This window comes from Musa acuminata, chromosome BXJ3-1 (genome assembly GCF_036884655.1).
Source record: "Musa acuminata AAA Group cultivar baxijiao chromosome BXJ3-1, Cavendish_Baxijiao_AAA, whole genome shotgun sequence".
Classification (NCBI taxonomy): Eukaryota; Viridiplantae; Streptophyta; class Magnoliopsida; order Zingiberales; family Musaceae; genus Musa; species Musa acuminata.
The window spans coordinates 39,308,461-39,333,622 of NC_088349.1; the positions used below are offsets into that span (position 1 = coordinate 39,308,461).

Genomic DNA, 25,162 nt, shown 5'->3' on the forward strand with positions numbered 1-25,162 from the left:
GAATATCCAAATGACAAACTTTCTCATGGTACTTGAATTTCTTTTATGATTTGGAGCAAGATTTACATGAGACAAATTTGAGACCATATTATAGTTTGTAAGAAATAGTACAAAAAACACATTGAAGACAAAGAAAAAATAAATGAAAAAGGAAGGTCTGACTGTATATCACTGAACTTAGAAGCCTAAATGGACTCATATAATGACTATAACATCATCTTTCCTATACTCAACCTTTTTCTTGAGATGACCACAGGCTTGCCTAATGGTTTTCCTTGTATAGTGGGAAATGCGAAGGCCTATGCGTAAACTTATTGGACACTTGAGGGAATTTCATATGGTTGGTGAGTACACTTGAGTAATATTTTTTTACTAGTGAACTTTAATAATGTTTCATTATTTTGTCTTTATCAAATAAATTCTTTTGGTTGATAACTATCTTTTTAGTGTCCTTAGACAATACTAATGTACAAATTGGACGAGATCAACTAAAATTGAAGTTTATGGACCACATGACTTAGTCTTCTCTTTTTTCTTGAAGATTCTATTACCTATTGTAATTGCATAACCTCTATTTTACACATTAATTTCATTTATGTGATATCCCAGCCTTACTAATTGAGCTTGTTCCTTTATTTCAAGTAATTTTCTTATAGATTATTTGATGTTATGAGATCAAATATGTTGTATTTTGCTTTGAGTAGGTTTAACTACTGAGGTTCTTAATTTCGATCTGTGCCAGTGTACTTAGTCGGTATACATATAGTGATGTACCGACGGTATGCCCAAAAAATGAAAATAGCTCCAAAAATATCTAAAAATAAAAAAATATATTAGGATTTTTAAGTTGAAAATAAACATAAATTTAATATAATTTTTACGAAAATAATCTAAATTAGGAAAGAATAGTGACACATCTTTTTCGAGTTTTGAGAAGTAGAATTATGGTATGTTCCGGATCATCCTTCCGTTAATATTGAATTATCTACAAAGAAATGATTTGAATTGTTAGATTTTTTTTAAACAACTTAAACTTTAAGATTCAAATGAATCAAGTAATTTCGATGAATATGCTTAGTTCTATCACCAAAAAGAAAAACTCCATGGGTGATGGATCGGAGTCCTCGATTATATATATCTGTATATCAATTTGATATGTTTGTTAGAACCAATCTTGAAATTGATCCCATGACATAGTATGCTTATGCACTATATGTCATTGGTGTATCAATGTAGTAATGGTCGAAGTCTAATCGTCGTGAATTACACATGTCCAAGGCGGCTCCTGATGCAAGTACGATTATGGTATATATTGGTGCAGAGTGTGGAGAATGTCAGAACTTCTACTTTCGCCATTGATATGTTGTTCTATATCATAAGATCAATCATCGTATTGCTGCTTAGAGAAGTATAACCAATTATCACCATACTATCGTTGGCCATAAGATTCTTCATGATATGACGACTGTGAATACGATGAGCTTCGCTTTATGTCTATGTCGTGTAGGTTCTATCACATCTACTCAAAATCATCCATTGTCTTCCCCTTCCCCTTATGTGTATAAATTTGACCAGTACACCGTTGAATTCCATAATTTGAATCTTGGATGACATGTGTAAAATATTGCTTGGTCCATGCACCATCCTCAAATTGTGTAGACGGGACCATTGACTCCCTGACATCGTCCCCATCATCCGTTGAGGCACTGTTGTCTATGTCGTTGCCATGTCTCTAGATTGAGCGGGTTGTTAAATGCGATTAAGAAGGTGTTTCGTCACTCGACTTGATTCTTTCTAATGGTGCGGCTGATGCTACTGCCTTTCACTTTGCCTTTGCCTTTGCACATTGGGCGGATGACTGTGACAATTGGGTGTCTTTAGTTCCTCGAGCAGTTTGACTCGATGTTGTCCGACTCCTTCTGTCACGTTTTGACCGAGAGGGATCATCCTTTTAATCCTCCTAAATTTGATCCAATCCATAAATTGTAGCTTTGTTGAGTTTATGAGAGTGAAAATGTGAGAATAAGAGAGAGATGTGAGTGAGAATAAGTTTGAGAGAGTTGAAGAGATTGAAAGAGTAATATGAGTTGAAAGAGGGGGGAGGAAATGGTTTAAAAACCCTTTCCTATGGTTCAAACAGTCAATTTGACCGTTTTAAATAGGGTGATCTCAGCCCTTGATCGGTAACGATCGAAATTCGACTATTACCGATCGGTACAGACCTCGTATCGCTTGATACGGGGTCAGATTATGGTATCGCTCGGTAGAGGTTGGTCCCTGTACCGATCCCCTGTTGGACTGGTATGTGCCGCCCGTACCAAGCATTATGGCAAGCAACAAAATGTATATTTTAGCTTTTATTTAGTCATTGATTATTCATTAGTAATATATTTATTAGATTGGCAAGCAAGGCCTTATGAAACTTCAACTTATGTTTTTTTATGTACAGACTGTTGATGTCTTTGCTATTGTGGCCTTATCTGGAATTGTAAGCAAATTACTGACCACTGGAACCGTTCTTGTGGCTACGAGTAACAAGGCACCTGAGAATCTGAATCAGGTAGTTTCTCATCCTGCCTGCAGTCATGGTACGGTCGTTTTCTACCTTTACAACATAAGTAGACATTTGTGAATTAATGTCAATGAGGAAAAGTTTCGAACTATATGAAATCATTACATGAATCTCTGTCCTGCATTTTGCTCTATGGAGGCTATTGCCACAAGATAATCTGAGGATAATCATATATTTTCTTAGTCTTTGTGGCCTAGACTTTTCGATCCTATTCATTTCTACAATATAAAATGATTCACCAAATTAGTTATCTGGTGTACCTCAGGCACCTTATTTTTTTTCCCTTAATTTTTGCTAAGTTAGTGCTATGCATAACCTTTGAAAACAGCAGAGGTTCATCTCAGTATCCTCATCTTTGCTATAGTAGCTTTTGAGGAAATAGTAACTAATTTTTTATGATTCCTGACTGTGATTAATTAAACTTTTAATGTATTTCTTATTATTGCTTCTAAAATATCTAATATCTGATTTATCTGATATATTCATTTCTTGTACTACTCTCTTTCCTTTCTTGTTGCTATGTAAATAGTTGAGGTTTGTCTTAACAGATGTAGTGAAAAAACATAGAAAGTTCAATCCATATGATTTTGAAATAAAAATGCACAATTAACAATAGTGACACCATGACTCATAAAGGGTGACAGGAGGCAAGATGGACCCTAGCCTTTCAGATAGGTTGTTCTGTAATTATATTACATTGTAAGATTTTCTGTCAATTTCAACCATCCTGAAATCTATTAAGTATATCTTCAATCATCCCTCTTGTTTTATTTTTCAAAATCTTTTGGCCATATTTTTTCAGTTATACTCCACTTTATATCATATTGTTCAAGTTAAACTTCATATACTTGATCTAAACCCTATGGATTTTAGAGTTCATCAAAATAGCACTACCTGAGATATTGCTAGCACTTACTGATCGTAACAATGTGATTATCAGATAACATAGTGGAACTTTATTTCAAATGTATCTATTAAGTTCATCAATTGCTAGTGCTAATTACTAGACAAGGCTGGTCTTTGGTGCAACCCGATAGTACTCAAATCTTTACACTTATCCTTAGCATATGCCTTTTCACTTATGGGTAACCTTTTGCCTTCTTTTTTCCAAATCTATCAAAATAAATGCATTAAATATGTGTATCTTGTCATGTGATTGGTGAAGTTGGTGACCTTTTCAGAAGAAAGAAGCATATAGCTTGTAGGTCTCTGTATGTGCAACATGCCAAAGAAATCAGATTTGTAGGTAATGTGGAGTATGATGCATGAAGACTTTGAAGCATCAATGTTGCTATATAAGGTAAGATTTGATGGATGAGCATCTGAATTGATGGGATGGGTCTGAGGGACAGATGGTGAATCTAGTGATAAAGGTGCTGATCTAGTAATTGGTGCAACTGCTTTTTGGAAAGTTGTGTCACTTATAGTCAGGACTGGCCTAAAGCTCAATTTTGTTGCTTGTGGGTTAAGCTTGTGGTAGTTACCACACCATTTACAGCAGCATGGTCTTCAGTGCTGTGATGTATCATCTGGAGTGGCACCACTAGAAGTATGTTCACTGCCTCCACAAGGTCAAAGTCAACATGTGGATCTGAGCACCAGAACTGTGGTATACCCAGCTGATATATTATGTGGAGATGTAGCAACAAACTGCTGAAAGGAATGTTAAGAGGAAAAGAAATGGAACACTCTCGTTCGAAGTGGTTTCAGTTCGACCACTACTGACATGTTATGGCTGTCATGAATTTTCTTTATTTGCTTCTGACTGATGTCTACTTCTGTTTATATCTGAATGGATTAGCTTGAAGGAGATTACTTTCATATATTGTGTTATAAATTTTGATGGAGTCAAGCTAGATGTCTTTGATGAAGAAGCAATTGTAAACATGTAGTGATTAACTTCATGGTGGTCTTCATTGAGGAGCAACATTATACTGTATTATCAATTTTGAATGAATCAAGCTAGATGTCGATTAACCAATTGTTCTTGTAGTGATTGACTTTTTGGTGGTTTTTATAGAGGAGAAACAATTCATGATGCCACTCGAAATGTCAGTCATAAGGTGATGCATCGACTCTTCCTAAGCATCCAAGAGGCAACAGAAAATGATATCATATGAATGAGGGACAGCGTTGATGCAATACTCTGGGTAACAGTCAATAATGGTGGTGAATGTTGGAATTTGATAGGGAACTTATGGGCCTTGCCTTTGCACCAGCACTATTTTGACTCAAAAGTGCAATGTTGTCAGCATGTATTCCTTATCAGGTGCAATGTATAGCTAGAATCACATGTAAGTCATATTTCTCTAGGTATTTAGAATAAGTCATTCTTTGTAGTTTGTACACAACATATCTCTTTTCTATACTGTCTTTATTTTGTGACATTGTTTTCCTTATTCTTATTTGAGTGATATCTGCATACATCATCATAGTGTAGCATGGCAAACAAGTTTTGTGCTACTGTAAGTGGTTTTCACCATTACATGTGCTGGTCTGAACATTAATAATGACTCCAGACAGGAGCACCTTGTATATCAAGTGATGAAATGTGCTTATAATATTTTGAAATGGATCTCTTATGATTCAAAAATTGAAAATAACTAATACTTCTTTAGGCAAAATAGTTAATGTTTCAACTCTTTGGACCATATATGTCTATGTTTGTCTTAGAAATAGATCGGAGAATATAGTTGAGTTGGATAGACATGAAAACCCTTTAAGTAAAAGCTTTAGCTAAGTTGGATCAATTGTTCAATAAGATGAAGATATTCTTCTAAGAGTAAAAATAGGATGGTTAAGATGACGAGAGGTATCAGGAGTCTTGTATGATCATCGGATATCTTTGAAATAAGAAGAAAAATTTTATAAGGTAGTTGTGAGATGACCAACAATGTTTTATGGATCCGAGTGTTGGGCAGTTAAGAAACAACATATATAAAAAGTTTGTGTTGCTAAGGTGAAAATGTTGAGATGGATATGTGAAGTTATTAGGAAAGATAGGAAAAAAATATTTCCTTTCGTGAACAACTAGGTAATGCTTCGATAGAGGATAAGATAAGAAAAAATCATTTAAGATGATATGGGCATATGCTCAAGAGACCTCTGGATTCGATAATCAAAAGAGGTGAAATGATTCATGTTAGTGGTATGAGAAGAGGTAGAGGAAGATCTAAAATGACTTTAATAAAAACTATAAATAAATGTTTAAGTACTCTGAATTTAACTAAGTGTATAGCTTTTTATGGATCTCAATGGCAGCAAAAGATCCATGTAGCCAATGTTAAATAGTTGGGAGTTATAGTTTTGATATTGTTGTATGTTTGCATAATTTAATATATTATTCTTTAGTGACATGTGAAATTGCACATTTTTTATGACCATGCTAATTTGCAATACTATCTATCCTCGTATGTTTCTCAAATATTTAACACATAAACTTGTATAATTTCACCAATAATGTCTTCTAACCTTTTATCCATAATGCTCCTTTTGTACCTTTTTGGAATATTTTATCATGTCTTTTTTAATAGTTAATTTTAAGAAACAGTCTTAAATCTTGTTATTCTTATATTACTTGTTTCACATCCTTCACTTATGATTAAAAATATTATGGTTGAGAATCAGTTTAAGCAAATGGGAGCTCAATCAAACAAATAAAAGATAGATCTGGGTCTTCACTTCAACATTATGAATGTGAATTTGAAACTTTGACCATAATGTATACATTTTGTTATTCCAGTGATTAGGGTGATAAATTGAGAAGCATTGCATTCAACAATTTAGTTAGTTCGCTTCTTTATGTAAGAAATAATGCTAGATACTGCAATCTTTGTAGAAAGAGGTTATTGTGTTTCTTGCATCTCTATGCATGCACCATCTTTCTAAAATATCTCAAGTCTTTTAAAAATATGAGTTTGTATATTTCAATCAATATCTAATTCATCTTATTTTAATTATTTGGATACATCATTGGTAGAGAACTAGTAAATTTTGAAGTTAGTCAATGTCTATTATATTTGGAATTCTATCTTGAACTTCTTAAGAAACACTTCATTTTGGAATTCTAGGATGGTATGCAGAAAGATATATTTCTATCCTTTTTATCCAAGTTGGAGGAGAATTGCCAGAAAATCCTCATTGGAAGTGATATTGACTATCGTCGCTTAATACCAAATAAAAGAATGGACCAAGTAAGCTGAAATTAGATTACCATTACATCTGATGTTTTTGGAGTTACTATAATCCATGTTATTGAAGATTTTTTTATCCTTTGTTTCTTTCATATGCATCCTCACATTAATGCTTATCATGAGGATCATGTAATTGCTTGATGAAGTACAATCGACTCTGATGGTACCCCAAATGAATATTGGATTATTGGTGGCCTAATTGTTTTCTACTAATAACTTGTAAGACATTCAATGAAAGATCAGATTCATCCTGAAAGAATGTATAGAATTTAAAATGTCATCCATGAACCAACGGTGCCAGCTTGCCTGCTGTGTGCAGCCCCATCCTAATGGTCCATTGCATAACATAGGAGGCATATTTGCACAAGGCATGTGTGTGTGTGTGTCAATACATGGCCATATATGACCTTTGTGACTGCCATACTATAGGATTGGCACTTGTTCTTAATGCATCGACATGCTTGCCAAGTATGGGCTAGTGGATGTTGGTTTTATGAAGATCATGCATGAGTCACTAATGGAGATTAACAAGATAAACATTCAAAGAATTATTTTAGGGTTTCCAAGAATCTTTATGTATGGACAGTGACTACAAATTGAGTTGTAAATTGTTTGAATTTGATCATTGAATTGTCCCATGGCCCTTAGATGTTGGCCCACTTAAATGATAAGTGGGTTCATTATAGATTGGTCCTAGTTTTGCAATCTAATTCATGAAAAGAAAGGTTGGGAAATCACAAGTGACCTTTTAAAATGTGATGTTTTAGCCTTTGCCAATCCTTCAAGTTATCATAGCCAGACTGCTTGTCAAATTACCTAGATTATTTGTTTATGTCACTGCAACTGTATAAAGAATTATTCTGTCAACGTATTTCGTGTTAGGAACGAGTCGGCAATAAGAGGGGGGGGGGGGGGGGGGGGGTGAATTTGTGCAGCGGAAAGATTACGTCGGTTTAAAAATCTTCGTTCAATTAAAATTGATTTCGACGAAAACTATTTCGGAGAGATGTTAACTTTGAAATCGTATTCGTAAGCGTAATGGAAGTAAAGCAAGTAAGTAGTTTGTAGTGAAGGTAAATAGCAAGAATAAAAATGCAAACCAAGTTTTTATAGTGGTTCGGTCGCCGTGACCTACATCCACTTCGTCGAGGCCACCGGCATCCACTAACGATCTTCCTTTAATAGGCGAAGATCAACCTCCTTATTACAACTCTATTCTCCTTTTGCAGGCTTAGTGAGAACTTTTACACCCCCTTTTTACAAAGCTTCCCTCACACTCTCTCGTAGAATGATTTCTAAACTTTAGGATGAGGTACTCTATACTTTACAAGGGTTTTCAACTCTACAAACACAGAGTTTTTGTTCACGTTTCTTGCTTCTCCATGCAGGAATAGGTAGGGTATTTATAGACCCCAAATGACTTAAAAAATGGAGCCAAAATTCAAATCCCCCAAAATTTCAGGGTATGGGCGGTACCACCGCTTGCAATCTGACACTGGGCGGTACCACCACCCAGTCTGGTGATACCATCACCTAGAAGACTATGTCTAGGCGGTACCACCGCTCAGACTGGTGGTACCACCGCCCGACACAATCTCGGAGACAATGCCACGATGGTTTCACCTGTTTGGTCATTGTTTGGGCCTTTCTCTTGGCCCAACATAGCCCAAACTTGGGCCCAACTATCCCTTAATTGGGTTGGCTCAATTTTAATCCTAATTATGTGCTAACTACGAATTTTAAGACATTTACTAAGCTAAACAAAGTCCGTAAGTCTAGGTTTCTTCCGGCGAGCTTCCGGCGATCTTCCGACGAACTTAAGATCTCTCGGTAATGTTCCGGCGGACTCCCAGTAAGCTCCTGGACTTCACGACGATCTTCTTGGTGAGTTCCGACAGCTTCTTTGGCAAGCTACAGGACTTCTCGGTCAATTCCGACAGAACTTCCGATGAACGTCCGGCCTTCCGACGAACTCTCGAACTGCCAACGAAATCGCGTTCTTGACTCCGGGACTTCATTTTGCTTTATGCCTTGCTATCGTAGTTAATCCTGCACACATAAAAACCAACTTCGATCTAGACAATTATTACAAAGTTTAAATCATGTTGTTCGGCATATCATTGGTTCATCGATGCTTCGTCCGATTCTTCGGCACATCATCCTCTCTTGCGGCCTATTGCTCAATCGGCCAGTTGACCTCCGCAACTTCGATATCCTTGGCGCAATATCCGCACTTCTTGGCCCATGCCCGAATTCACGTCCCGAAGCCTTCTGCCGATACGTCGACCGATCTTCCGGCCCGACGTCCAATCTTCTGACATGTTTATTCCAGCCCAACATGAGTCTTCCTGCTTCAATTGTCTCTCGTTGATCGAAACTTCCTGCGTCGCTCAAAACGTATATCAAATCATAAACACTATAAATTAGTTTCAACATCAAAATCCGAGATTCAACATTTCGTTATTGTCTACTCTTTCTATTCTGATCAAATACCTAGCAAAATTTGTATATCCTGGCTTCTTTTCCATTCTAGAGATTAAATAGGAAAACTTCAGCTGGTTAGTTCTAGGTGACATTTTTATTGTTAAGAGAAATCTTGACATGGTTTCCTTTTTGAACTCAAAATTTATGGTGACTATTATAACCTTATGTTCGCCCAAAAAAACAAATCTAATTTGTCACAAATTCTGGCTCCTTTATCTCTACGTAGACATAACATATTTCAGTAGCTTCCACACTTCATAATATATATGTTAATTTGGATAGAAGTAAGATGATCCATACAAGTTTGATTGGTGTCTTCCACAATATGACTAACTTGCAGCAGAACTTTTATAGCTTTTCAAGTGATTGTTAAAGTTTAGAATTTTATTTGGGATACTAAACATGAGAAACTTTAAGGTGTCATAAGCTTTTACATAGTAGATGCACTCAAATATAGATCCTTGTCATATTTACCTGGCAGCAAGCTGTTGTCATTAGAACATAGAGGTTATAGTTGACTAACAGAAGCACAATTAAGAAAATCGACTGGCTGGTCCGATCAGGAAAACCATGATCCAGTTTTGTGACTGGTCTGGTTCTACACAAAGGCCAGAAGTGTAAAAGAACCAGCCTGGACTGACAAATTCAGTTGTTTCTTTAATGAACCATGGAATCTTTTGGAGTTGAGTTCGTAAGAACTGGCCGGTTTTCTAATATATTCAAAAGTTAGTACACCCTTATTTTCTAAATTAAATTGAATTATAATGAGATGAATTGCACTAATTTCATTATTAAAAAAGAAAATCTTTTGCAATCTTCTCCAGCAGTCCCTCTCGTTGATTTTCCTGCTTGTCTTGCACAGCTGTGCGGACACCTACTGTCATGCCCAAGGAGTGGAGGATTAGGAGGAAGAGGGAGAAGAAGAGCATGAAGGAAAATAAGAAGAAAGGAAGGAAGAAGAAGAGAGAAGGGAAAATAGAAGAAAGAAGAGAAGAGGAAGGAATAAAGGAGTGGAGAAGAGAAGCAAAGGAGAACAAGGGGAAGAGAAAATTTGGGCAAAGGAAGAGGGGAGAAGAAAATGAGAGGAACAAGGAGAAGTGGAGAGGAGGGGAAGGGAAGGAGTAAAAAGAGGGAAAAAAAAATTAAAAGAGGAAAAAAAAATTTAAGCTCCAATCAATTGACCCACTAGTTCAGCAAGTACATAGGGAAACGAAGCATGGTCCAGTCAATCACCAGTTAAATTCCAGTAACTATGTACTAAACACATTGATTGTATTTCTCAAAGAACTAATAAAATACCAGCAAATTATCTGATTATATTATGTTCAACCACTAGTGCCACAATTTTCAAAAAAGGGTCATGGGTTAGCACAGCAAGGATTTTAATGTCTAATAAATAGGCATAACACGCCTGTGGTCTTGGAGGATGTTTAGTGGTGTGTGATCAAGCAAAACAGAGAGAGAAGGTGTGGACTCACATCTGGGCCAATTCACCAATTCTGTCAGATGTTAATTTTCAAATGTGCATGGAGTACTTGCCTAAACTTGTAAATCCGGTTATGATAGATCACCCTTCATTGTAACTTATTAGGTTATTAGGACTACAAAAGTCTGAAATCTGACTGCAAGCAGCCTGTACTTTGCATAGAGTTGCCAAACACACTTCTATTGGCTTCATAAAGGGCCATTCACATTTTGTAATAGAGTAAAGATCTGTGAGCGTAAATTACATAGTTGATGCCTTGTGAAATTGTTTGACCAGAATTATTCTCAAACTTTGCCTAATTTTGGGTAATAATCCTTTGTTATAGAATAGTTCACTTCAGACATCTTTACATTTAAATTTGTAATTGTTTTAAATTCTTTATTATTGAATATTCAAGGTGTATTATAATGCCTCTCTCTAGTAATGATAATCTTAATAGCCACAAAACAACTGCATTACAAGTCACTTAACATCACTATTTCTGTTCTTCTTATGTACTACTGTTACTATACATACCAAAATCTTGAGCATACTTCTAAACCAAGTAGTCATGGTTTGCCGTGTGGTGATACTTTATGTTTATGTAAATGTCATTGTTAAAATCCAGCATATGGAACATCTTGTGGTTCAATAGTGGGCATTTTCGTGTATAGTTATTATCGAGGAGTTCAAAAATTGAAGTTTAAGCATCTTGACATATACCTGCAGGTTTCCTTTTTTTGGCCTTCCAGCACTGGTGCTTGTAGAGAGTATGAAAGAATGTGGTGTGAGGTCACCAGGAAAGCTGGAGGGGCAATTACTTCCACTGTTATTCCTGTGATGTTTGGGAGGTATGTGTCCTTTTCCATATTTATACTTGATAAATATATGATTGGTGTGAATTAATGTGTAAATAATTTCCGGAACAGATGTCTGGAAGTTCCTGAAAGCTGTAATGGAATAGCGAGATTCAACTTCGAGTATATATGTGGCCGCCCGGTAATGTTTTATGTCAATTTGTGAGTGTAAAGTTCCTTAATGATGGAACACTTTTTACTTGAAATACATATTTTTCATTTTTATTTATTTATTTATTTTATGATAGCTTGACCATCAAAATGACTCATTATTAGGGATGACGGTACATGATTTTAATTTTAGAGGATTTGCTAGAAACAGAACATCAACTGGAGGCTTTTTTATTTTCATTTTTTTAAGAATTATTAACTGGCAACCATTAATTTCCAAACTACTAGAGAAACTCATATGAGATATGGAAATAAACATAAACTAGAACTTATTAATGCACTCATCAAAGTTTTCTGATGATTTGCTAAATGATCAGGTGGTAAGATTTCTTTGCCTGAAGTACCACTGGTTCATGAGATTTAGAACCAATGTGGTTCTACAACTTTCTAGATAATCTGGTTAGTTCATACTTGATTTTCTTTTTTGATTTAGATAGGCCTAGAAGTTTCTTCTTTAAATTTTACTATTTATTAGAGATGCTAATTTTTCCAGGGATATATTTAAATAATCCATGTATTTCTTTCCAAATGAGTTATGCCACTCTCTCGTTTGAGATAGATAATCTGGTTAGTTCATACTTGATTTTCTTTTTTGATTTAGATAGGCCTAGAAGTTTCTTCTTTAAATTTTACTGTTTATTAGAAAATGCTATTTTTTTCAGGGGTATATTTGCATAATCCATGTAATTCTTTCTAAATCAGTTATGCCACTAACTCCTGTCTCAATTATAATCAGGTTGGGGCATCAGACTATATTGCAGTAGCTAGACATTACCATACAGTTTTCATATCGGATATTCCGGTCATGAGTATGAGGATACGTGACAAGGTATTCTTTTTGCAGATATTCTTTACATTATTGTTTTCTTCACAACACTTGCATTATAATTTAATTTGGCTTCTGAAATTTCTAGTTTCCTGCAACTTCAGTTTCGGTTAATGAGATTTGCTCTTCTTCCCATCTTTGTTTAGAATTTGCTTTTTTTTTTTTTTTGTAATTGTCAATTATCAAGACTCTCCGAGGGCATTAAAGAATATCCTTTCCTTTCTATTTCAATTTTCCTTTTTCTTTACTGTTACTACTAATAATTTTCTGTTTGGCACTTTCAGGCACGGAGATTTATCACTTTGATTGATGAGTTATACAATCATCACTGCTGTATTTTCTGTTTAGCAGCTTGTTCAATTGATGATCTCTTTCAAGGGACAGATGAAGGAACTCTTTTTGACCTTGAGAGGTACTTGCCAATGTATTACCATAGTCCTGTTACAAACACATTTACAGATGGAATCAGCAGAAAACTCTTCAAACTGTGACTTTGCAGTTTTCAGTTTGAAACTGAAACAGAAGGTGGAAAACTGCGTCGAGATGTTTTAGCAGCAGGTAGTGTTGGCTTGGGACCTGCCCCTTCCGGAATCACATCTTTATTGTCTGGTCAAGAGGAGATGTTTGCTTTCCGTAGAGCAGTAAGTACCTGCATCAATTTTTTTTTTTCACTCCTTTTTTTACGAATTCCTAAAAGTGTTTTAAGCTTATGAGAGTGGGGATTCTGTTATAAGAATCTTGTGAAGTGGGAATAGGCAATTATGTAGCCAATTATCGAGCATTTTGTGTGGTTAAAGATGGTCATAATGGGAAAATCTAGTTTAACTTCTTGAAGTGAATGTTTTTTATTAATACATTAGATCTACAATGATACATGCAATTATCAGCTTAAATGAGTCTATCTTACTATACTTTTCATAGACTTAGAAAAAATGTATGAGAACTTTTGTAGGTTTTAATATAAAATTTATATTAAGAGGCAATTTGCAAAACTGATCCAGGATTTCTGCCTTTAAAGGACAAGCAAATTTTTCAAAAAGTTCAGTTGATAGAGAGGTTTGGCTTAGAAATGTTGGGGTATTTGGACATATACCCTCAGAAAGATAGTTTCTAGCAGGAAAGAAATAAGCCAAGGCAAATTTTCAAATAAGATAGGAAGACAGATTTGTGGGGTGTGCCTACTAGGAGACTTGTTTCTTCTTATTGGACATATGTTCTGTCCGATAGACCCTATGTTGGAATTAGCAGCATCTTAATTACTAAAATAAGGGTGGTAGTTTTTTTGACAAGCAATGTAGAGTAAAATTCAATTTTATGAGTTGATTTTAGTAGCTATTATTGGACATATGTTCTGTCCGATAGACCCTATGTTGGAATTAGCAGCATCTTAATTACTAAAATAAGGGTGGTAGTTTTTTTGACAAGCAATGTAGAGTAAAATTCAATTTTATGAGTTGATTTTAGTAGCTAAGTTGTGACTAAGCATGTCTGTGGAGGTAGTCATGTAATTACAATTTTATGAGTTGTATTTAGTTTGCTATTTACTTGTCATAACTTAATGCATCTTCCATTGTCCCTTGATTTTAGTAGCTAAATTGGCTTGAATGTTTTTGAGCCTTCGAAAGTAACTTCATCATGATTTTCAAATTAGTAATGGGCATTATTTGCAGGTGTCACGCTTGATCGAAATGCAGACACCATCATATAGGGATGGAGTTCAACTTTTTCATCCCTTGTTTCAGCAACACAATAGACAACTAACAGATCATGCGCCTGTCTCCCAGCTTCAGCCATCCCTGTGATGAGAAGACTATTTAATTCCTACGGATTCTTGTCAGGTTGATGGGGAACAAATCTGTTTCTGTAGATGTCATCAAGTTGCAAACTATATTTGATTGATTTCTAACAGTCATTCTTATGAGTTTGCTTGAATAAACTAATCAGTTAAGTACAAATAAATAGAACTGCTGCAACACTGGATGTTTTAATAAAAGCCACAGTACCTCTGTTGTGAACGTCAAAATTCAAGTGCTTTTTGTTGGTAGTTTTTAATTGAGTAACAGGATCATATAATTCCTGTGGCATTCACGTGCTTGTAAACTATTAAAGTTGGAATCAGCATGATTAGGCGGCTTGATTGTGTTAATTGGGTGCGATAGTTTCATCTATGTTTCCACTGGGCATATGCTAGATGTGGCACTACTCAAATTAAGGATCATGAACATGAAGTGACGTGCTTTGACCTCCTTTTCTCGATGTTTTTTTGTTTTATTTTTTGTAAGCCCACGTCCCAATATGACATTTTGCTGGTCAACCTTTAGGTAACGAGAATTCGTGTGATGTCAACCATATCTCAGCAGCACGAATGGAAACGGAAGGATTGGTCCTGTGGTGCGAATAGAAGATATCACATCGATTGGACGTATTGGGACTGGCAATCGATGTGATAACAACTTCTGTTCGGACTTGCAATTGAGGACTATATATATATATATATATATATATATATATATATATATATATATATATATATATATATATATATATATATGAGGACACAGAGAAATAATTGAGGACCTTTTCCCATCCCTAATAAATAAAGATTAAGTGAACAGCACAAACCGACATCCCACACGCTATGCAATTAATTCACAGACCTCTAGCGAGCATTTGATTATAATTCTCGATGGACTGGAGGCGCTGCAGCTGGAGCTGCTCTCTGAAGCGCCTGATGAAGGCATCGGCCACCTCGTTGATGTTGTCACATCCTGAAAATTTATTTATTTTTATATATATTTTCACACAGGTCAAATAAATAAACATCACTTTATTCATCGTCTATAACCATTTATTACAATTCATTTATTTATCAAATTACAAATAGAAAAGTTAACTTCAAGAGTCATCCAAGTGGCTCTACCTAGCGGTAGATGAAGATTCGCTCTCTACTGGAATTCGATTTAGTACTAGAGGGAGACTGCTCTGAAAATCAAAAACAAAGAAAATTCAACAATGCTGAGTAGGAACCCCAAAAGTCAAATCAAAATAAATACATGATCAAAATTCAATCAATCATCCCACTGGCGTATATCAAGTACCCGAAGGAGCACTCCCCCAACAGCGGATGGAGAGGCTTTATCCTACGAGATGAGTTTGTGTTCTCCCAACAGCGGATGGAGTGGTGTCCCACACCCGCCAAAGTGGGGACACGTTCCTCCCAACAGCGGATGGAGGAACCGTCCAGCCGCCACGTCTAACGGCCCACTAATCCCCGAAGGGAATCGCCCTACCTGCTCTCGGCAGGAATATAATCTCACACTGGTCATATCCATTTCGGGATGAAATAACAAATTTAAAACATCTCTTTCAAAAATCATCAATATCAAATAATATAAATTAACCCTCAATTCACTTGAACTCTAATCGATTCAATTGAACTCGATTTACTAGAGCCTAACTGAACTGATCTCTAATCCTTATTTAACTGGCCTGGAACCACCCTAGACTAGTATAATTTAGACTAGATTAAGTTCAATTTAGGTTAAACTAACTTGAATAAGTCAATCAATTCGGAATCACCCTGAATTGATCTAGACTAATCAAGTATAGTTTAATTCAATCAATATTTGGGCTCAAGTTCAACAATAATATTGGGCTAGATTGAGCTAGTCCGTCTATTGGTCATGTGCATTATACATGATTGAGCATGCATTACATAAAACTGGTCCAGCCCTGGCCTATGGACTAGTCATAACATATACTCATTAACAACATATATGAAAACATAATAATGTATTAAAAGATAGATGAGTTAAAAAGTTTTAATACAAAGAAATAACATTCTCAATTTGACTAGAAATCATAAGACATTAAAAGAAGGACTAGGAGATAAGTTTTACAACAAGGAAATAGCTTTCTAAATTTAAATAAAAATCATGTTTTCAACAAATAAAATTTCAACATATTCTAGTCATATTTTAAATCATTCAGAATAATATATTTTAAATTTCAGATCAAAAAATATCAAAAAGAGATTTTAGATAACATATTCTAGTCTAACAAGATTTTAATCCAGATAAGATTAAAGATAAACTGTAATACAGAAAATATCATATAAAACATATACCTTTTTAACATATTTAATTCTACAATAAAAACCTTAATCATGGGTCAAAGAATATTATGAAAATTTTAACTGATTATTTTAATACAAAAAATTTGACATTTAAAAAATTGATACACATTTTTCAAACTATAAAACTTTCAACATTTAAAGAATCAAAATAAAAACTAAAACTTTTAAGAAAGGTAGGAAACTTACCTCTTGTCAATAGGGTGTAACTCCTCGTTCTCTTGTTAACAGGGTGTAACTCCTCGTTCCTCCCGCTGCCAGGCTCGACTAGGTGAGGAACGAAGGAGAGAGATCCCTCCCCTTTAAATAGGAGGAGGTGAGTCTCTATTAAGGGAAATAAATTTTTAATTTTCGTATTTATAAATTATTTTCATTTAATATACTACCAAATATGATATCATCATATTTGGAATACTTACTAGTTATTTTCTTAATTCATATCAACATATAAGGAAGTAGATTAAGATTTTCTTAAATTATAATAACAAGGAAAGAAAATCAATTCCTAACTTAAATATTTGATGTGATTACAGATGTCCTCTTCTTCCTCCGCTGCAAAGCGCTCCCCTCTTCTCACCTTGTTGACCGCGATATCCCGCGGCTGGAGGCCGGCGTCTCCTCCTCGAGCGACAAAATTAGCGGCTGAGGTATTCCTCTTACCGCTTCTGCTGCTATTGCTTTGGCTGCCGTCTCTTAACGATGGGGCTTTGTGATCTGTGGGTGCCAATGATACGGCCGTGGAGTGGGTCGAAGAGGTGGTAATAGGGTTCCTCGCCATGGAAATCTTCTCCTTGGCCACTGTTGTCATCGGATGAAGCAACATAAGAAAAAAGACAAGCCTGGTTGCTTCTTGATTATTAGAGACGAGCCTTGAGGCGACGACCGACTGATACGTGATGGGGGGCTTAGATGGTGTGTTATTTATAGTGTGAGACGCCGAAAGCAGTGACCTGGCATTGAGTTGTAACGGCGCCTAGACGACAGTGCCGTCGTGTCTTCAACCGGACGTAACTTACGCCGTCGTTACGTCGCCGCAAGTGATGCGGGGCGCCACCAGACGTGGATCGCGGAGCAACACGCCACGCACTGCGTTCCGGCGAGAGCAATGCTTTCTTTTCGTACCCGTCCCACTTACGTGCCTCGTTAGCTTGGGCCAAAATGCTGGGCCCCTTTGGAATGAATCTATACCGCCGTATCAGTAGAGACGGGTATGTTTGCTTGCATCATCAAATAACTCTGTGGTCGGTCCACGCAACGATGAGGACCGCCCCGTGTTTTCTAAAATGCCGATGCCGACGTGAGATGGGCGGCGGTGCAGTCAAATGTGGCGGTGGATGGGGAAGCGTGTGGGGCGAAAGGATCGTCGCGATGGGCATCCGTGGACCGGCGCCGTTGCCTTATCCTTGTTTCCTTTTAATTCCCTTGATTCGTGGCAGCATCTGAATCGGCCAGAACAAGCTTTCTCAAGTGTATCGTCGAGGATCTCTACTTAGGTTGCAGCTTCTTTATGTTTTTGGTAAGCCAACAATAAGAAGTTGTCGACAAGAAGATTAGAAAGAGGAACGAGAGATTGAGAGGCGGTCAAAGAACTCGATCGAGATTTTTTATTTTAAATATTAAATCTTAGATAAATAATTAAGTTTATTTTCCAACCTCAACTTTATGGAAATTTGATGCCAGATTGAGGTCTAAAATCTGCTACGTCTCGCCAACCAAACAGCGGCAGATTATTCGGTTCCTAAAAAGCCATATATATATATATATATATATATATATATATATATATATATATATATATATATATATATATATATATATATATAAACAGTTGCATAGCATCACAGTAAATAATGAAAGTAAATTGAGCTTTTTTATGATTATAAAGAGAGAAACAAACTCTTATATATGAACAAATACAAATAGATTATAATATATAGTGAGATTAAATAAAAATTATAATAAAATAAGATATCAAGATTTATGTGAATGATAAAAATCATGGGATAAACCAGAGATAATCCACTATAAGAATAATAAATAAATAAATCTCAGACTCTTTTGTTCAAAACCCAAGCAACAATCTCAAGAGAATAATTTGGATATAAGGATTATGTCACTATGCATAATATCCAAAATCTTTCCAAGTAATTATAGTAAAAATCTACTGTAGATATGATCTAACCTGAGATGAGAACACTGCTTGGATGATTGAGAATAGACTTTATTCGTTATCTTTGTCTTTTTTTCCTTTATCTTATTTTTCTATCATTTTCTCATCTTTTTTGAATCAAATTGCTACTGTAGTTTTCTGCTTCTACTACTATAGTTTTTTACTTTGTTGTTATAATTTTTTTCCTCATTTTTTATACTAATCATATCCCCTTATTAGATCTAGAGTTAGATTAAAGTAGATATGAGCTATGGATTGTTAAAGTCCACTATAGACTGAATTCATGGGCTGTCAGCCCAACATTCTATTCCAAACGAACTTAGAGTGTTTTTTTGTTACTCCTAACAAGCTAGAGTTAGCAATAACACTTACTATTGAAAGCCGCTGCCGTTGACAACATCAAAATGTGCATTCTCAATAAATCCATTCTTAAAAGAAAATGTGGACATCAAGTATCAAATTAAGCAAATTAAGATAATGTTGTAGCAACTAATGCAACAAAGTTTATAAGATCTAAACCACAAACACAAGTGGTATTGTAAAAGGATGATATAAACATAAGAGTGCTCACATTCCAATTATCATGACCATAAATTAAAACGCTTCTCTATTCCACAAACATAAGTAATGTTTATCTATGGCTGTGCTCTCTACAAATATACTACACAAACACATCGAATATGATTTATATTATTTTAGTACTATACAGCAGTGTAGTATGCCAACTGAATGTTGACTAGCTGCAAAGTAAATTGTACAATTTACCCAAGATATCTTTTTTTAGTTTTTTGAATAATATTCATTTTTTGATGGATTAGTCCATAGGGTTAATGGGTTCAATTCCTCAATTACAGTGTTTGTGAATAGGCCTATAGTGTTTTTGTGGAGATGTCAAAATATTATAAGCTACTTCAAAAACACTGTATATATGGAGAGATTTGCCAAAGTAGGGCAGCACTATATATCCAAGTATACAAACTTACTCCAAAATTCTACTTTCCAATTCCATGGAAACATTAGTCACAAATTAAGTTTAATGAATGCTCTTCATAATCATGCTCCACATTTGTCTAATAGAAGTGAAAAAACAAAAAGTCATATTTATGGTATATAACTTTTCTAAAATATGTAAAATAATATATATAGATTCATATGAGAAACCCAAGAAGATTTTATCCGTCAGAATGAACCAAAAAGATATGCTTCTCACTAGTAAATACCATTAGTTAAAACATATATTTTGAAACCAGATGAGGATTTTCTTGATGATATATGAAAGAAAAAGAAAAAGGTAACATATAATATGGGGTAAACAAATCAAAAAAATAAATTTGATCTAACTATTAAAAAAACAGAAATTTACTAGAGACATTCATAACGGCTAATATTTTTCTAACTACACGAGAAAATCTTATTGCGAGAAAAATTCTCCCTGTATAAATCATGAAGAGGAAAATATATTTTGTTTCTTCATCTTCCTTATTTATTCTCTTGAGATATCAAATCATGATTTCTTCATCTTCATCTTCATGAGGGATAAAAGAAAAAGATAAGAGAAACAAGATAGATGAGAGAGAATTGTTCACTCCTAATAGCTATGAAAAAAATATCATTTATGGTGACAATAACTGTACACCTCGAAGAAGATAGATTAGGTTGATGGTCACGAAAGAGGCAATTATTGTGATTCCTATGAAGCAATCATAATGAGTTAGCAATAAAAAGCACAATGCAAAGAGCTAAGATTAGATTATAGATTATTGCTTTCTTGAAGTTAGGAACCATAAATCCAAAAAGGAAAGAATTAAAATGAAATGTTAAAATTTGATGACATGAGATCCCAAAAATAAGTGGCAAATGAACACTAAAAAAATATGTAAAATAATATATAGATTCGTATAAATCGGATTCATACGAGACCCAAAAAGATCTTATCGGTCAGAACGAACCAAAAAGATAAGCTTAGGTATAAATCAATGCAAATACGATTAGTTAAAACATAGATTTTGTTGATGATATATAAAAGAAAAAAAACAAAGACAACATATAAGACTAGAAGAGGAATTAAATTTGATCCAATTATTAAAAAAAGAAATTTACTTCTTATTCCTATTGATGGACTATAAGAGGAGACAAAAATGATAAATATGTTACGAAAAAGGATGAAATCTTTTGTTGGGAAATCTCAAGTTTTATATATTCATTCATTCATTCATTCCTAATCAAAATCATTAGGAATAAATGTTGTATCAAAATCGCATCAAGTTTATAACCTTATTCTAACTAATGAATATTATTTAGACGATTAATTTAGGAATTTCAAGTTGATTTTTCGATATTTTAGTTGGGATTTTGATGCGATTTTGTTACAGAAACTTTTTGTTACAGAAACTATATATATATATATATATATATATATATATATATTCCGTATGAAGGTTGGATTTTTCCTGGCCGTTCGATTAGGGCGGTTCCACAACGCAGACCAGATTCTTTTGGATTTCGCTGAACAAAATGAAACGAAAACAAGGACCAAAATCGTCTACGTAAACGTACATTTCACGCGACCCCTTCCACCGCCGACCCAGGAAAGAGAACCCTAGCCCTCCACGTCATTGATCCTCCTCTTGGCCCTTTTCCTGACTCGCATACCCTAATTTTACCACTCTGGTAATTGGATCAAGATATCGGCGCCAGAATAAAAGGACGGGTATACTTGGGGTTCGGAACGAACAGGTGAATTGTTTTGCTATTTTTTTTATATACGCCGGCCTAACCTATGGCTTGCTTTTTCTTCCTCCCTGTGTTATCGGGAATTTAGGGTTCATTTTGCCCTCTTTTTTGTCTTGCGACCGGCCTCACCGCCAAACAGAGTACAACAAAGAGCTTCTTCTTCTTCTTTTACTCGTAGCGTACATGTATCGATGGATCGTTGCAATCCACAGTAGCTGAGAGTTAGGCGTTTGGTCTCTCGCAGCTCGGATCTTCCTCTGGTCTTTCACGGTAACATCTCTTTCGCCGGATCGTTTCCATGTCCCCCCCTGTGCTCTGATCTGCAGCGATAGCCCCTTTCTCCGCCTCCACCTATTTTCCCCCGGAAAAAGATCGTTTTTGATTGTTTGTGGTGACTGTGTATTTTCTTATGTTTTATGCTTTGATGTATCTTCTTTTTCAGTACTTGTTCTTTCGATTCTTTCTTTTTCGCTTCTAATTGGGTAGCTCGTTGCTGGCTGGATGGTTTTGACCGCCCGCCCAATCATGCGCCATCTGTTTGACGATGTTGATGTTTGCCGAATTGTACTGCAGATTCTTTTTTCCCTCCGACAATAATCCTTAATAAAAAAAGAAACTGTCTTTCGTTCTTTCTCTGGGTGCGAGATGTCACCAAAGGTGATATCTTTGCCTATTGGCTCCAAATTCTATCCGATTGAGAAGCATAGTTTGTTATTGTACTTATAGATGATTTTGACAAGCAGAAGTTGCACTTATTTACAGTGAATTCGGCGATTTATGTGGCATAGTCACGCATAGCACGAGCTTGTAGGTTTTGCTTGATGCAATTGGTATGAGACCTATCCATCTTATCTGTGGTTTGCTTGTTCTCGCAGCTTCTGTTTTTACTGAATGTTCTAGTTGGTCCACGAACCATGTCAGTGAAGCACACTCTTGGTGCTGGACTACGTTCACGTTATATTGCAGTCTGTGATTTCCTTTTTTTGCACCAGGAAAAGATGATCATATGTGATTATTTTCAATGAAAATTTGTCGCATTCTTATTTAAAGTTTAAAGTCTGTAATTTCAGCTCATTGTTCATTGATTGCACTTTTTGCCCCTTTCTCTAGGGACAGTATTGTAGCAAGAAGATTTAGTGGTTCTATTTATCTCGAACTAGTTGGAATGCCAAAGGAAAGGAGGGTGCAGTCTCTGTCCTTTGGACGGCGATCTCGTGCATTTCCTTTCTCAGCTAGTTCTTCTTCACGGAAGTCGCTTGACCGTGTGGAGTCGGCCAAGGACATTAAAGAATGGGAGGAGGCTCTTTGCCCTGTGTGCCTGGAGCACCCACACAATGCTGTTCTCCTTCTCTGCTCCTCACACGACAACGGTTGTCGTCCATTCATGTGTGACACCAGCTACCGTCACTCTAACTGTCTGGATCAGTACTGCAAGGCCTTATCTGGATCCAAGCCACCACAGGATGTTGATGGCATGCAGCAACCAACCAATCTATTATGCCCTCTCTGTCGTGGACTTGTCAGCGGTTGGACAGTGATAGAGCCTGCTCGCAGGCATATGAATGCTAAATCTCGGAGCTGCTCTACGGAATCATGTGTGTTTAGTGGCACTTATGGGGATCTAAGGAAGCACGCAAGGAAAGAGCATCCATCTACACGACCATCAGAGGCTGATCCGGAGCGGCAACAAGACTGGAGGAGGATGGAACAACAGCGGGACCTTGGAGATCTTTTCAGCATGTTCCATTCGGCTGTTACTGAAGGCCAGGCGGAAGTCAGTATCGATGAGGATGATGAAGAGGACAGCAACAGCATGCTTCTATTTCCTTCAGTCGCCGCCATGGTTTTGGTTGTGCATGTGCGTCAAGCAGGAGGAGATGACACGGATCGATCATCTCAGCCGCGGTTTTATATCACAAGACCCTCTTCAGGGGATTCATCAGGAAGCCGAAGGGGAAGTGGGGTGATCTCATTGGCAGAGGCCATAGGCAATTCAAGGTCCACTAGCAGGGAGACCCATGATGGTGGAGCTAATGATGATAGCAGATCCAGTGAGGCGGATACAGCTTCCCAACAGAACCAAGGATGATGATGATAGTTATTTGTTTTGTGGCTGAAGCACTCGATCTCATCATCATTGGACTATGGTGAGCTGCTGCTGCTACTGTTGGTCAAGGATGGATGATGGATCATGTTGGCATATTGCAATGTCAATTCCTTCTCTAGTCTCTTTGAAGCATTGAGCTAGCTACTGTGTGGCCATAGTTCATGGCTAGCCACTGTTACTGCAGCAAGTTAAATTGATGGATGGTCATTATAAAGTTGTTCCAGATGTAATTTGTTGATGTTGTCAAACTGCTCAGCTACATGATGACACGCACAGGCACACGTTAAAAGAGAAGAAACTGGGCATTTTAATCAGTTGCGATGTCATGTTCTTTCAAAAGATCAATAAGTTCTTCATGTATTTGATGTTTTCTAATCAAATGTATGAATACCATTCTTGATATATGTCTGATGTGGTGGCCGGCCGATAGCAACACATGCCAGTTTTACCTTCAGGGAACAGAGATTACTTGATCGTAATCATACGAATGTTCCTACTACTATAAAAACACAGATAAAACAGACCAAGCTTATCACAATACATTTGCAACACTACAAGTATCAGCAGTTCCAGATTGACTCGGACGCTATGTCATGTATACTGTCTGGTTGGATATACTTTATGGAAGAGTAACAACCGCTCGATTATTAGGGCGACCCATCGAGACGCAGCCTAGCAGTAATCCACTCGCAGACTGCAATCATCTCTTCGTAGTGTTCGATCAAAGGCTTTGTATTTCTTTACCTCCGATTGTGCATTTCTATTTATTTTGAAGATCCACTTAACATCGATCGCTTGATAGTCTTTTGGAAGTGTAATAAGCTTCTATGTATCATTTTTTATTAATAATATAAATTTTTTTATTCATAGCTTATCATCAGTTTTCTTCTTTACAATGTTCTTTAAAGGTTAATGGATCCTATCATACAAAAAGATAAAATAAAAGAAAAATCATTATTATTAGTATCAATCACTTTGAGTCATATGCTTATGAATCGTTCTTATCTTTCTTATAATCGGACTTCTTGAATCATGTGATCTAGTTAATGTAGGCAATGATTCAAGCAAAGACTTTTTAATGCTTACTTATATTATATCATCTTCTAAAGATATAGTTTTCTTATGCTGCTCATCATTTTTTCAATTTCAAAAATCTATTGTTCATCAAATTCATTGATATCACAACTTTGTTTGTGATAAGATTTTAGAGTTTATAACCATTTGGATTTTTAGTATAATCTAACAAGATATGTTTCTAACTTTTATCCTCACGTTTTGTTTTCTTTTCTTTCGGTATCTCGGCAAATGTAACGCTTTAAAAAATTCTCAAATGATCGACTCTTGATTTCTATAGGCTCTATACTTCTTATGGTATAATATTACCAATTTGTCTTGTCGAAAACCTATTAAGCAAATAAATTACATAAACAACAATATCTCCCAAAAATTCTG

General features: G+C 35.9%; 2 protein-coding genes and 1 long non-coding RNA gene across 13 annotated transcripts in view; 2 read left to right on the forward strand and 1 right to left on the reverse strand.

Moving 5' to 3' along the window:
- Positions 1-14,714, forward strand: part of LOC135585758 (uncharacterized) — a 31,336-nt gene extending 16,622 nt beyond the window's left edge. For 5 of the 9 annotated variants that reach the window (XM_065137341.1, XM_065137346.1, XM_065137340.1 and 2 more), the window contains 8 exons: positions 2,450-2,560; positions 6,643-6,765; positions 11,444-11,565; positions 11,644-11,713; positions 12,479-12,571; positions 12,853-12,980; positions 13,068-13,209; positions 14,239-14,714. In XM_065137341.1, the coding sequence (XP_064993413.1) occupies positions 2,450-2,560; positions 6,643-6,765; positions 11,444-11,565; positions 11,644-11,713; positions 12,479-12,571; positions 12,853-12,980; positions 13,068-13,209; positions 14,239-14,370 (921 nt within the window). In that variant the 3' untranslated portion in view covers positions 14,371-14,714. The remainder of the gene's footprint in view (positions 1-2,449; positions 2,561-6,642; positions 6,766-11,443; positions 11,566-11,643; positions 11,714-12,478; positions 12,572-12,852; positions 12,981-13,067; positions 13,210-14,238) is intronic. The other 4 variants (XM_065137343.1, XM_065137348.1, XR_010493298.1 and 1 more) reach the window with 3 other exon arrangements.
- Positions 14,715-15,134: 420 nt separating this feature from the next.
- On the reverse strand, positions 15,135-17,590 carry LOC135629064 (uncharacterized). The gene is made up of 2 exons (XR_010493143.1): positions 15,489-17,590; positions 15,135-15,336 (listed from the first exon to the last, which is right to left on the reverse strand). It is a non-coding gene; the product is annotated as an uncharacterized LOC135629064 (long non-coding RNA).
- Positions 17,591-21,655: 4,065 nt separating this feature from the next.
- LOC103973328 (uncharacterized) lies at positions 21,656-24,112 on the forward strand. Of its 3 annotated transcripts, XM_018821383.2 has the most exons (3): positions 21,656-21,873; positions 22,366-22,433; positions 22,714-24,112. In XM_018821383.2, exon 3 carries the CDS (start codon positions 22,769-22,771, stop codon positions 23,690-23,692), a length of 924 nt encoding a protein of 307 aa, XP_018676928.2. In that variant the 5' UTR covers positions 21,656-21,873; positions 22,366-22,433; positions 22,714-22,768; the 3' UTR covers positions 23,693-24,112. The 3 variants fall into 3 exon arrangements, with proteins under 3 accessions (XP_018676928.2, XP_064993648.1, XP_009386137.2); XM_065137576.1 differs by lacking the exon at positions 22,366-22,433; XM_009387862.3 differs by lacking the exon at positions 22,366-22,433 and having other exon boundaries at positions 22,720-24,112.
- The last annotated feature ends 1,050 nt before the right edge of the window (positions 24,113-25,162 follow it).